General features: G+C 32.3%; 1 protein-coding gene across 12 annotated transcripts in view; it reads right to left on the bottom strand.

The window, feature by feature from the left end:
- The window catches only part of NBEAL1 (neurobeachin like 1), a 163,042-nt gene that overhangs the window by 80,236 nt on the left and 67,788 nt on the right, over window positions 1-15,018 (bottom strand). For all 12 annotated transcript variants that reach the window (XM_055573157.1, XM_055573156.1, XM_055573160.1 and 9 more), the window contains 10 exons: window positions 12,491-12,576; window positions 11,615-11,704; window positions 8,428-8,596; window positions 7,867-8,000; window positions 7,253-7,412; window positions 7,047-7,149; window positions 6,394-6,550; window positions 4,901-5,059; window positions 3,107-3,266; window positions 301-389 (listed from right to left, as the gene is read on the bottom strand). In XM_055573157.1, the coding sequence (XP_055429132.1) occupies window positions 301-389; window positions 3,107-3,266; window positions 4,901-5,059; window positions 6,394-6,550; window positions 7,047-7,149; window positions 7,253-7,412; window positions 7,867-8,000; window positions 8,428-8,596; window positions 11,615-11,704; window positions 12,491-12,576 (1,307 nt within the window). The remainder of the gene's footprint in view (window positions 1-300; window positions 390-3,106; window positions 3,267-4,900; window positions 5,060-6,393; window positions 6,551-7,046; window positions 7,150-7,252; window positions 7,413-7,866; window positions 8,001-8,427; window positions 8,597-11,614; window positions 11,705-12,490; window positions 12,577-15,018) is intronic.

The raw sequence follows: 15,018 nt of genomic DNA, 5'->3' as shown, positions 1-15,018 counted from the left end.
GGGAAGGGCATTATTTCCAGGAGTTCATGTATGGTGAAGAAGAACAAATTTGTATGCTATATTTCTTATTATTACATAAAGTTGCTGCTGCTGCTAAGTCACTTCAGTTGTGTCCGACTGTGCGACCCCATAGACAGCAGCTCACCAGGCTCCCCTAATTCACTTCAAAAAAGTAAACTATAACATTATGTCATATAAAAGATACTAGAACTTATATCTGGTGAAAAATACTTAATCTAAAGGTTATTCACAATATAATAATACTGAAATTCTCAGAGTATATTTTTAAAGTTTACTAACCTTTCTGCAGATGACCACCCTGACATTTATATAGGCTCTGTGAGATATATATACCACAGATAACAGATCTTTGAAATTAATAGCAGGATCTATGATAGAAAAAAAAAAAAAAAAAAAGTTAAAATTAAGTACTAGAGAAAAAACAAGAAAGATATGTGTTAATAGTTATATATAAGCTGACATATTCATTTCATTTATACTTTTTTCCTGCTGTCAACAAACATGCCTTTTACCCCCAACTTTATTAAGATATAATTGACATAAAAACATGGTTTAAGGTGCAAAACACAATGATTTTATATATATATATATAGTGAAATGATTATACAATAAGGTTATTTAACACATCCATTATCTCACATAGTTACCATATTTCTTTTTGTGGTGAGGACATTTAAGGTCTTAGCAACTTACAAATACACAACACTGTATTGTTAACTACAGTCACCATGTTATAACTTTGATCCACAAAACATACTTATTTTACAACTGAAAGTTTTCACTCTGTACGTTTACCCGTTTCCCTCACTGTCCCAGCTCTGGCAACCATTCGTCTACCCTGTTTCTCACTTTTTTCCCCCCAACAGGTTAAGTGAGATCACATGGCATTTGTCCTTCTTTGCCTGACTTACTTCACTTACCAGATTGCCTTCTAGGCTTTTCCATGTTGTTGCAAATGGCAGGATTTCCTTCTTTTATATGGCCAATATTCCATATATATATATATATATATATATATATATATATATATATATATATATACATGCCTGACTTTTGTTATTTATTATCTGTCAATGGACACTTAGGTTGTTTCTGTATCTTGACCATCAAGAATGATGGTATAATAAACATAGCGGTACAGATCATACCTCTTTGAGATATGATTTCATTTCCTTTAGATATATACCCAGAAGAGGGACTGCTGAATCATGTGGTAGTTCTATTTTTAATTTTTTAAGAACCTTCCAAAGTGGCTGCAAATTCATATCCATTGAATCTGAGCTGACTAGACATGAATTCAATGGACAGTCAGCTCAAAGTTAATGAACTCATGTCCACTGGCATGAATTTGGACATGCATTTGAGCAAAATCCAGGAGACAGTGGGCAGAGGAGTCGGCATGCTGCAGTCTACGGGGCTGCAGGGAGTTAGACACAATTAAGAGACTGAAAAACAACAGTAGTGGCTGCACCAATTTATAACACATTCCCACCAACAGCACACAAGGGTTCCCTTTCCTCCACATCCTCTCCACCAGCACTTTTATCTCTTCTCTTTTTGGTAACAGCCAAACTAACAGGTGGGAGGTGATATCTTACTGTGTTTTTGATTTTCATTTCCCTTAGAATTAAGGATGTTGAGTATATTTTCATGTATTTGTTGGCCATTTGTATATCTTCTTTGGAAAAATGTCTATTCACGTCCTTTGCTCATATTTTAATTGGATTTTTTTGCTATTGAGTTGTATGATTTCCTTATATATTTTAGATATTAACTCCTTATAAGATTTGATTTATAAACATTTTCTCCCATACTACAGACTGTATGTATATACTTATTGTATAAAAGTACAAAAGACTTTTCCTTTTGTTGATGGTTCCTTTTGTTATGTAGAAGTTTTCTGGTTTGATCTAATCCCATGGTTTATTTTGATTTTTGTTACTTTTGTTGTCATACGCAAAAAAATCATTGCCAAGACAAAGGGTCAAACAGCTTTTCCCCTATGTTTTCTTCTAGTATTTTTACAGTTCAATTCTTACACTTAAATCTTTAATCTATATGAGTTAATTTTTGTGGGTGGTGTATGGGTCCATTCTCATTCTTTTATAAATGGATATTCAGTTTTCCCAACCACGTTTATTGAAGAGACTATCTTCCCTCCATTGAGTTCAGGGATCCCTTATCAAATACTAGTTTACTGTACATGCATAGTTTTATTTCTGGGCTCTTGATTCTGTTTCACTTTTTTATGTGACTATTTTTATGCATACTGGAGCACACTCTCTTGATTACTATAACTTTGTAGTATAGTTTGAAATCCCAAAGTATGATGCCTCCAGCGTTCTGCTTTCTCAAAAAAAGAATGATACATAATAGTCCCATAAATGCTGAAATAACTGTTTCATTTTAGTTAAGAATCACAGATATGCTTAAATTTTACAAAGACAATAGTTTTAGAATGTTCAACATCTTCCTCAGTAAACCCAAAATAGCTGTTGTTTGATTGCCTAAACATACTGTCCATACTGCTTGGAGCTTATACTTGTATTACCTTCTTATGTATATGTCTTATCAATAAGATGATAAACCACTCAAGACAAAGAAGCTTATCTTAGATCTTTCTGAATCTCTAGCATCTGATATAAATTCCATACTTTGTAGTAAGTACTAACACAAAGGTTTATAAAAGCAAAATTAAAAACAAAAAAGAATATCTAAAATTAGCTTTCATTTTTCCTTTAAGATTTTAAGCTCTGTAAAGATAAACAATATCTTGTATATGTTTTCTCTAATGTCCTTTTCTTTTTACATAGTCAATTATTTGCTTATCACTCAGTCAATAAACATCTACTGAAGGCATGCCAAGTAAGGTTCCATGCTATGCTCTGGGGAAAAACAACAAAGGTATATTTGAAACAGTATCCAATGAAAGCCTTGCTGAATCAAGTAACAGGTAATTTTAAAAGCAATCTGAGGAAAGAGGGGGAAAGAACCTTCTGAAGAAAAAAAATTTAGAGCCATCAAGTAGAATTATATGATGATGAAGAACATTTCTATGCATCAGTATTTTTAGCCTCGGTCATACCTGTATTTATAATTTGATTGGTGAGACTTTTAATGAGAGAAGTATTAACAGGTGCTTCATTCAGAAGGAGTCCAAATCCTGAGTAGCCAACTTCTCTGAGTCGAATACGTTGTTTACTTCGTTCATAAACATTTGTGCATTTCAACATCTGTTCCATAACCTGGTCACAATGGTAATATATTCATCTCAATATAGAAAACTAAGAACTGTTGTCACTTAGGTTAATATTGAATAAATATTAGTGTACAATGTTTTTGAAGCATCATTTTATTCCTCAAGAATTTTTAAAAAATGGCACTAATGGGGAAGACTATTCCATATCTTGCTATAATTAAAAAATGAACTTAAAAGCAACTGCATTTGAATAATTAATATGTTTCAAACCCTGATTTATATCAATTTCTTGGTAGATAAAAGAAATAATTTAAAATTTTCTTTTAATGGCCTAAAGTGTAGAGGGAAAGAATCCTATAACTTGCAAGAAGAACAAACGTGTGCTCTGAAATATAAGAAAGATACTTTTAGATCAATCTAGTAATCTATTTATGCGATAGTTGTCAAAACAATTTTCAACAACAAGGAAATACTGTGAAACACCTCATCCATATGTTAAAATGGAAGAATAAATTAGTAACCTCAAACATCTTGAAGGTAAATCAATAATTTTACAAAGTGACATACTGAAAGCTTTTATGAAAGGGTAATCTTGGCAAAAGAATATCATGAACAACCTCTGCAGGGCCATTTTTGAAGAAATGACATTAAATCTCCATATAGGAACCGTGTATGGGTACATGCTTTAAAGAATAGCTTCTTTAAATTGGTCATCATAACCAGTACTCAGGAGAGACTATGTCAGACCATCATTAACGTACTTTTGTTTTCCAAAATTTAGGAATTCCATATAAAGGCAATCCAAACATAACCCCACGAGTAGACTTTATGTCACACTAATGATGTAGGGGGAAACAACTGTCACAGGCAATTTGGCATAACAAAGGATGAAAAAAATGCATTTGCAGTAGAAATATGGCTGACTTTTTAAATTTTAGTTAACCAAAAAGGTGGAGGGGGTGGCTTCAGTCCAAGTTCAAAGTCTGGGATATTCTGGAAAGCTTAGTAAAACATGTCCTACATCCTTTAACAAGTTACTAATTTTTCTACTTCAGTTTCATCTGTAATATGATAATAATAATATCCACTTCATAAAGTTGCTGCAAGGACTATATAAACTATACATAAAATGGGCTTAAAGAAGTGAAAGTGAAGATGCTCAGTTGTGTCTGACTCTTTGTGACCCCATGGACTATAGCCTACCAGGCTCCTCCGTTCATGGGATTTTCCAGGCAGTAATACTGGAGTGGGTTGCGATTTCCTTCTCCAGAAGATCTTCCCGACCCAGGGATTGAACCTGGGTCTCCCACATTGTAGACAGATGCTTTACTGTCTGAGCCACAAAACAGGCTTAGTGCTTGATAAATAGTGGGTGCTAAAGAAGCTTAGCATGATAGGCTACACAGACCCACTGGAAGTCAAAAGGAGGTAAGAGTTTTTCTATTGAGTATGACAAAGTGGATTTTCCACTGAAATTACTAATAAGATTATAATAATATAGTTTTTAAATACACAAACAGCAAAAACATGAAAAATATATATCTAAACAAACCAAACAATTTAAAATTAGAAGTAGGGATGTGAAAAAAGAATTAACATTCATAGAATGGATATGTTCCAAGTAAATTCATATACCCACAAATGTCCCTAAATATAAAGATGCTTAAGACATGTTTGTACCTTAAAAATGATTTCTCTTAGTTTGTCAGAGTACTTCTGATTTAAGAGTAAGGCATAAAGTATGTCAGCATTTCCAGGTTCAAACAGCAGTAAGAAAAGCTGACCTCTATTTGGGCTGGTACGTAGGAGACTGAAGAGTATGTCCAAAATTCCAAGAAGCTTTTAAAATTAAGCAACAGAAAACAAATAACCACATTCATATACAGAAACACAAATAAAAGTCATAAATCACAAATAGCAACTTAACTGAATGAGCAACTTAACTAAATTCAATATCCCCTAATGTTTTAGCTTAACTAGATTATCAGAAGTCTTCTGAACCTGCCTTGCCTTTTCCTTCATTATGCTTTTGTTTTATTCCATTTCCTTTTGCACATCCTCTCACTACCCACATTCATCTGCTGAACCTTTCTCTTCCATAAAGTCTTTCTCTTCCATACAGCCATCTCTTCCATAAAGTCTTTCCTGGTTCCTCAACATCTAACACTCTCCTATGGAAATCTCATGTTACTTCATATTTCTCTTACAGATATTATCATGCTTTTTTTATTTTCATAATTACTTATAAACCTTTCTTATCAATCCCTGCCTTCATTAGGCTAAAAACAAGAATGATAATTCTTTCATCATTAAATACCTACAATATCTAGTATTATTCTATGTATATGTATAGTAAGTATTCAATAAACATATAGTTAAGTATGTAATAAATGTTTGACTAAATTGATCAAGAAAATATTATTAGCAATGAATCATAGCATAGGTGACAATACAGCAATCATGAAATAAGATGATTATTCATTATTCTAAATAATGAGAAGCTTTTGAAGTAGTTCAACCTTATAAGGAAATAGCCTAAGTTAATTTATCTATATAATACCAACTATGAAGTCATATAACCACTGATTACACAATACATATTTCATGACAGAGGAAAAAATTCTTCAGTCAACATAAATTAAGGCTGCTCAGATTTGGTGTTGAGAGTGGTATACCAAAAGAATACAGAAACAGCAACAAAAACACCTATGGTTATATAGTTCCAGGTTTATCAGCTGTGTGACTTTTTAAGTTGAGTCACCTAATCTCTCTGAGCACATATTTTCAAATGTACACATGGGAAGAGTAATCACTGGTCTGTATATTTTATGTCAGTAGTCAAATTCTACCATACATCAGAATCACCTTGAGGGCTTGATTTGGACATAGATTTGGATTTCTAAAACATTCTCAGGTAAGTGGGTCCATACATTGAGAACCACTGTCTTAAAGGGTAGCTCTGAGGTATAAATGAATAGTGTATGTGAAAGAATTTAAAAATAGAAATAGTTATAATTTACTCTTTATGTAAAATTTTTATGAACCTATTAAATACTAAAATTTATGTGAGAAATCTACCTAGTAACTTTTGTTAATAGTTAAACATACAATACATGGCCTATGACACAGCAACTTAATTATTAAAACTAACAGGTTTATCAAGAGCATAATACCTGTTCTTCTTCATTGATAGCAGCTATGTAACCCATAATACTTTGTATCTCTTCATGAGTTCCACCTTTGCTTAGAAAATATTTAATTAGTCCATACAAAGAAGTCCTTATTGTTCGAATATCATCGGGAGACAGCTCACTATATTTACAATCATTCCTAAAACAGAAAATAAACAACAAACAATTGAAATTTTTAACTTTTACATCTTTGTACTTTTATATATAAAAGAATCCATAGTTTATGTTTGCATGTAACTATTAGAATTCATAGTATCTTTGGCTTCTTTTTAAGAAAAACCTTTTTAAGTTAGGAGTTGCAATAATAAAGATATAAATTGTTAAAAATAGTTTATATTTATGTATTATGTAGCAGACACAATTTTAAGTGCTTTACACATTAATATTTCATTTAATTTAATCCTCGAAATAAACATAGGAAATCATACAGTTGTCCTTGTCACAAAGCAGAAAACCTTAGCACAGAAAAGTTGAGCAAGTTGCCCTTGTATGTGATCCCTTATTCATCATTTTAACCTTCACAATGTCCTGGCTCTCTGAAGTTAAAGGTATCAGAACTTCTAGAAAATATAACAATCTAAGTGCTCCAATCAAGTAACAGACACATTATCAAACTGAGAAGAAGGACATCGTACCCATAATAAATCCTAAGTGTATCCAGGAGAAATTGTACACCATACTTCTTTCGGAAAACTCTCCTGCTGTCTTTGATGATGGTAGAAAGATACTGTATGTGACCTAAAATAGAAAGTTTACTCTTATATACCTAAAATAAAAGTCGCATAGGTGGTAATAAATTTCTAAAGCAACTATAAAATTTTATCTGACAGCCTGAGCTTACCAATTCGAAAGGGAAAATCTCCACGGTTCCAAATACGGAAGTCAAAGAGTAAATACTGATACATTTGTTGCAGGAGCTGCATATTTTTCTCTAATGATACCTGTTCAATGAGCAACTGAATTGCCATCAATACATTAACATCCATCAAAACACTAGGCACCTGAAATCCAAACAGAAGGTTCTTGTAAAGTTCAGTTTAAACAATTGTCATTAAGCTATAATTTGAAATTATTAATTCAGAACATCTACTAAATATAAAAATTTTGGTTAGAAAAATATAAACAATTTAAACATTAATTTTTCTGATATAACTCTAGAACATATTCCTAAAATAGTCTTTAAATGATCAAATAACCCAAATACCAAAGTTAACACATAAGGTCCTGAATATCAAAGATTATACACTGTTATATGTAAGATAAGTAGTTCTTATATAAGGTGATTTCATAGAAATTTTTAAAAGCTGCTTGTGAAATAAATTATATTCACTAATATAACTTAAGTTATGATAGTATAAGTTTTAAAATATATTTATCTACTGGAAAGAAAAAGTCTCAATACTAACTGGTAATTACAATCATCAGAAATATCTGCAGAATATTAGACTAGCTCACCTTCTGAAGTAAGGCTCCAAGAACAGCAACTCCATGGGAGTGAATAAGGTTGTCCTGGTTAATAGGATGTCTTTGAATAAAGTGTTTCACAATCAAGATAAATGTTGCAATTAAATTTCTCTCGAGTCTTGACTCTGTGGGATTGTGAACAAGTCATTAATTATCATAATTACTCTAATCACTTTTATATCAGATGCTCTACATCATAATGCATATTGTAACAAACAAGGAATTGGGCTCAGGAATTTGCATCCTAAAGGTCACTTGCAGAACATAAATATCACAGAAAACAGTGACTGCATATTATATATTTAAATACACATGTAAATATTTTCTCTACCATAAATTTAATAGTGCTGTCAGATTTCTGCTAACAGTACAAACTAAGGATAGTCAAGAGTACAGTCAACATCCTAAGTGTTTTGAACAAAGTATTATGAATTTTCTGAACTCCATTAGGAAAACTAGGAATGGACCACTTCAGCTACAAATGACAGCAAGACATTTCCAATTAATTCTCACATTTCTCAATGACCATTTCACATTAATTCAGCTAAATACCTGATGCCTTTGTGGAGGTCAATACTACCCAATCTCCTTCTACAGGTGTTATCAACTCAGAAACTGTGCTTTCATTCAATCCTTCAGGAATCTGTCCTTCACCAAAGTGGCTGATTTGTTCCAATAGAGGAAAGAGTACATTTAATCCACCTATGCAATTTATAACATCCTGAAAGAGGAAACCACAGTTGATTAATCTTAAGATGCATGGGCAATTTTATCATTTAATACCTATTCAGCATGTATGAGGTTATAATTTGCTAAAGTTTTAAGCAAGGTGTACAACAGCCTAAGCTAAAGGAACTTTGTATGGGCATATGCTTTAAGGGCAGCCTCAAGGGTCAGCATAATGAATACTCAAGAGAGACAAAGCCAGACCATTTTTTAAAATTTATATTTAATTGAAGAATAATTGCTTTACAATATTGCATTGGTTTCTTCCATGCATCAACATTAATCTGTCTTAGGTACACATATGCCCCTCCTTCTTGAACACCCCTCCCACCTCCCACACCTTGCCACCCCTCTAGGTTGTTACACACCCCCAGTTTGAGTTCCCTGTTTCATACAGCAAATTCCCATTGGCTATCTATTTTACATATGGTAGTGTATGTTTCCATGCCACTCTCTCCATTCATCCATCTCTCCTTCCTCTCCCACTCCATGTCCGTAAGTCTATTCTCTATGTCTGTGTCTCCACTGCTGCCCTGCAAAAAGGTTCATCATACCATCTTTCTAGATTCCATATATATGCATTAATATACAATATTTGTTTTTCTCTTTCTAACTTACTTCCCTCTGTATAATAGGCTCTAGTTCATCCATCTCATTAGAACTGACTCAAATGTGTTCCTTTTTATGTCTAAGTAATATTCCAACAGCTTGTTTATCCATTCATCTGTCAATGCACATCTAGGATGCTTCCACGTCCTAGCTACTGTAAACAGTGCTGCCATGAACACTGAAGTGTGTGTGTCTTTTTCAATTTTGGTTTCCTCAGGGTATATGCCTAGTGGTAGGATTGCTGGGTTGTATGGTAGTTTTATTTTTAGTTTTTTAAGGAATTTCCATACTATTTTCCATACTGGCTATATCCATTTACATTCTCACCAACAGTGCAAGAAGGTTCCCTTTTCTCCACACCCTCTCTAGCACTTGTTTGCGGGTTTTTTGATGATGCCCATTCTGACTGGTATGAGGTAATGTTTCATTGCAGTTTTGATTTGCAATTCTCTTAATAAAAAGTGATATTGAACATCTTTTCCTGTGTTTATTAGCCAGGCCAGACCATTTTTAATGCACCTCTGTTTTCCAAAGTTTACAAATTCAAAAGACAGGCAATCCAAACATGACCCTCTAAGTACATATCATTATCATTAATGATGTAAGAAGTAACAACTGTCACAAGGCAATAAGGCATAACAAACAGGAGAATAAGGCATGAAAAAACAGAATGTATTTGCATTACAAATATGACTGACTCCTCTAAGTTTACAAAAAAGTGGAGTCAGTGGCTTCAACCTAAGTTCAAAGTGACTATTGTGGATAGCAAAATATATTCAGATATATTCAATATCTTAGACAAGTTATTTCCCAGGCCTCAGTTTCCACATCTGTAAGATAAAGATAATATTAATTTCCACTCTGTAAAGTGGTTACAAGGATGAGGTAAGCTAACACACGAAAAGTGCTTAGTGCCTGACATACAGGGGGTGCTATATAAGATAAGACTGCTAAAATGTTCTGAACTGCCATGTACACATAGCTTAAGTCTGTAAACAACTTCTTCCTAGTCTTTGCTTGTTTTTCATATTGATTTTTAAGGGCTTTGTAATCAGTAAACTAGAATTTTGGATGGAAAGCATTTTTTTCCAGTTGTCATTTAAATTTTTTTTTCTTTGATTTTGCTGCAGTATAAAAAAGCAATAGTCTTTTTCTTGATAATTGTTTCTTTTTGACTTCTGCATAGCTATATTCAAGGCTCAAAGACTGCTTTGAATTTCAAGTATAATGTATGACAGATAATCAGCTTTCTGTATATAAGTAATTCATAGAACTGGCCTTATAAAATCAATCTTATAGGTCATCAAAAGTTAACTTATAAACTGGCAAACTGTCATAAATCTTACTATGTTAACAGGTAAGAATAAGTGTTATCTCAAAGAGAAAAAAGCTTTATATCACATGAATAACATGAGAATAATACAAATTGATGGATTCATTTTAGCACAGGTAGAATTATCCTAATGATTTCTATTCATTGAAACAATAAGCTTATATGATTGGTATTAAATGACTAGAAGATAAAAGGGTTTTATTTTCTTTGCTGATTTACCAGCAAGTTCCAACATAAATGTCTTTTATTTTTATTGTACTTAGGCTATAGTTTCTATTTAATATATCTTTTAAAGAAATTCTATATTTTAGAAACAGGATGTCTCTGACTTTCACATTAGCCCAAATAATCTTTACTAATTTATAATCACTCAGTCAATGATCTTATTGTATATCCCAGGCGCCAGGCACTGGGAAAAAGCAGTGGTCCCTCCTTTGAAGTTCTTAAGGACTACTGGAGAATCAAGCAAGCAAATCGTTAACTATTCATGATGAGTGAAATAATAAAAACTGGTACAAATACTCATAAGAAGAAGAGTACTTGGAAATAAGTAGAGGCCTTTAGACAGAAGCAAAAATATATCCAGATGAGACATAAATATGAGGCACACGAAAAAGGCAAACCAGATGTGACAGCAAGACAGTGTGTTGGAGAAGAGGGAAAATTACTCTTTAACCTTAGAGAAGAACAACCTAAGTTTGTTTAAAGCTGATGGACAAGAGATTAGACAAGAAGTGTATGATATAGGAGAAAAGGGATAATCAGTGAAGTCTCTGAGAGGTTGAAATCTGTTACATAGTTTTAGGGATTAAATACCTTAAAAGTGGAGCAATTAATGAGGGCAGCATATTTTTCTTATGAAAACTGACAGCATAACTTAAAAAGATAACTAAGTTACAAAAAAATTAAATAGTCATTCAACTACTTATTTGTTTATCCTTCAAACTGTTCACCTGCAGATATTTTAAACTGGATTTACTCAGATCAATCTGGGGCTGCTCAAAAGACAAATGCTTTTAAAGGATCGGTCAACTTAGATAATATGCTGCCCAATGTTCACCATTAACTTACCTTAATGTCCCAGTTTACTACTTTGTTTCCTGTTAACCTTCCATGGAAACAATTAGTAGATAAATCAAGACAGATCGAATTTTTGCAGGCCTAAAAATAAAAGAAAAAGAATGGCAAACAGCTAAGCACAATTAAGACAAAACATAACTTTATATATGGAACATTTCATCATAATTTTAAAAGGTATATAGTATACTCAATGATAAGATGCCTACAATATTAAGTTTAGTGTTACTATTCTCTGTCTTTTAAAAGAATCAAGGATTAGATTCTAACACACTCACTCATAAAATGCAGGTCATTTCTGCTTGTCATCTGACAGATAAGTTTGAGCCAGAACTTATCATTCACTAATCATATAAGTTAAAATTCTTTCTATTCTAAACCAGTATGTGCAAAACAGATATTTTACTTTTTTTTAAAATTCAACGTCTTAGTCCCATTAGTACAAAAAATTATAATGACAGAAAAGTTAAACCACTGACATAAGACACTATTTTCCCTTATATTACCAACAATTTTAGTTATATTCAAATTAGGTTTTTCTGCAACTCTCAAAATTGCTAAAGTTATCTGTTAATTTCCATTAAGGTTTATAAAGCAGGGAACTTCATATTTAAGTTGATTCATTAGTACAAATTCCCACTACAAGCATTCCCATTTATAATACTGGAATGACATAACATCTGAACCCTAGTTGAGAGCTACAACATAATTTTTACTGCTCCCCATTTTCTTTTAAAAATTTATAATTTTTAATGATAATTCAAGCCCCTTCTTCTCAATTACCCATTGAAATGACAAAAGGAATAAAAATGGAATTTTAGTTCACAACATAGTTATAGCTACATGAACAGTCCACACATTTACTCTGACCTTTGCAGTGTAGTGAAGAAGGACGTTACCAGGCAGGTCAGCCATGTCAGACTCTTGAAATTTCCAAGGGCTTAAACAGTTTGGACCTAAAAATTATACACACACACAAACACACACGTATCATTGAATATATATGGCCTCCTCAGTTCTGTGTAATCAGAAAGAAATTTTTAATTAGCTGTTTCAAACTTCTTATATAATACAGTTAAAACACACTAGCCAAAATGTACTTTATTTTTATATCACCTCCAATTTATCCAACACAAGTAAAGTTGCAGGAAAGGGTTGATCAATGTCTACTACAGAAAAGAAATTTTATATAGCATCAAAAACTAATATAAAATATAACAAAGCTTATATATTTATTGAAAGTAAAACAATTTAAAACTGTAAGATAAAATGGCAAAACAACCAATCAATAATGTGAATAGTTATTATAGAAATGGAATAACAAATGAGTGGAATAAGAAATACAAATAAAAAAAGATTATTGACTTTACTAACAAAATTAAAAAAAAAAGTTAAAACAAGGTTCCAAAACCAATACAACATTCTAAAGCAATTTTTCTCCAATTAAAAAATAAATTAAAAATAATGTTACATTTTACATAAAAAATAGAGAAAACAATATTAATCATTCCATCTTAATGCAGCAGTGGTGAGTCTGGTAGACTTTGTTACTGGTAGACATTGTCAATTGGTACATTCCTTATGGAAACTGATTAGGTAAAATGTAATTAAGAGCCATAAAAATATTCACCAACTTTAAATATTTATCCTGGGAACTTATCATAAGCAAATCCACCAAAGCATGAAAAAAAATTGGTAAAATAGTTCATCATATTTAATATTTGATGTTTTTATCAATATTAAAATTATAAACAATCTAAATCATACATAGTGAATTCAGTGAAATATCATGTAGCCATTAAAAATAATCATTTTTAATGATTACTATAAAACATTACTATTTAATGAATACTATAAAACAATTATTATTCATAGGAATAAAATTTGATGTAGGAAAAACTAAGAGCAAAATCTAAGCTATATAGCTGTTAGGACTACACTAAATGATTTATTATTAACTTGGAATTTATTTAAATTAAAGATCAACTTCAAATGTTTTGATGAGTTTTAAAATAATGACAAGGTTCTAATACAAACTGTTAAAGTATGGACAGAGACATTCATCTCAAAACCCCATGTAATCTAAAAAGATATTTTTGACAAATACTAAGCTAATTTGTTGATTTAATACACATAACTAGTTGTAGGCTTAACTCCTAAACATTCTACTAAAATACAGACATAATTTTGAAAACAGTTATGATCCAATAACAACCAGCACGTATCTTTAAAATCAGAGCCAAAAGAAAAAAATGGCCAAGACGAAAACAGCTTGTAATTTTATCAAAGGACTCCTTATTCTAATGCCTTCATGAATTCTTCAGATTATTATGATATAAATTATAAAAAATGACAAGTCTTGAAGAAGACTCATGATATTAGAATCAATTACGTGATTTCTTATACAGACAGACTTATATTTTGTTTCATCAACGTACTAAAATCTGTCAAAAGTACTGGCAGTACCATAGATTGTATTATGTGCCTCCTGCCCAAAATTTCACAATGTGACCACATTTGAAGATAGGGACTTTAAGGAGTAACTAAGGCCAAATGACGCCCTAAGAGTCAGATCCTAATTTAATATGGCCCGTTATAAAAAGAGGAAATACTCCCTGTGAGAATACAGCAAGAAGGCAGACAACTACAAGCCAGGCATAGAGGCTTCTCAGGAAACCAAGCCTGACGAAACCTGATCTTAGAATTCTAGCTTCCAGAAACGTGAGAAAACAGTGTTTAAACATCCAGTCTGTGGTATTTTGTTATGGCAGACCTAACAGAATAATACAAACAGTATTACTGATGATCTCTGAAATATTTCCCAATGTCTGCTTTATTTATGCCTACCAAAAAAGGCACGTGCATGCTAAGTCGCTCTTTGCGACTCTATGGACTGTAGACTGCCAGACTCCTCTGTCCATGGGATTTTCAAGGCAAGAATAGTTGAGTGGCTTGCCATGCCCTCCTCCAAGAAGGGATCTTCCCGACCCAGGTATAGAACCTGCATATCTTAAGTCTCCTGCATTGGCAGGTGGGTTCTTTACCACTGCTGCTGCTGCTGCTAATAAGTGCACTGTAATTATGATGTACAATACACTTGAAAGTTGTTAAGAGAGTAAATCTTAAATGTTATTAACACACACATTAAAAAATGGTAATTATGGAAGGAGATGAAGATGTTAACTAACTTTATTATGGTAATCATTTTGCAATGTATGTGTATCAAATCAGCACATTGCATACCTTAACCTTACGTTATATTGTCAAAATCACAATAAAGCCAAAGGGAGTGAATGTATGGTGTGTGATAGGCTTCTCTTTCCCTTTCAGCTTCAATCAAAACAAGGACAACTGACCCTTAGATAATATGGGTTTGAACGTGATTGTTTTCGATAGTA

The sequence above is a fragment of the Bubalus kerabau genome, chromosome 3 (assembly GCF_029407905.1).
Source record: "Bubalus kerabau isolate K-KA32 ecotype Philippines breed swamp buffalo chromosome 3, PCC_UOA_SB_1v2, whole genome shotgun sequence".
Classification (NCBI taxonomy): domain Eukaryota; kingdom Metazoa; phylum Chordata; class Mammalia; order Artiodactyla; family Bovidae; genus Bubalus; species Bubalus kerabau.
Note: the sequence above shows the minus strand (reverse complement) of the source record. Positions and strands in the feature narration are given on the sequence as shown.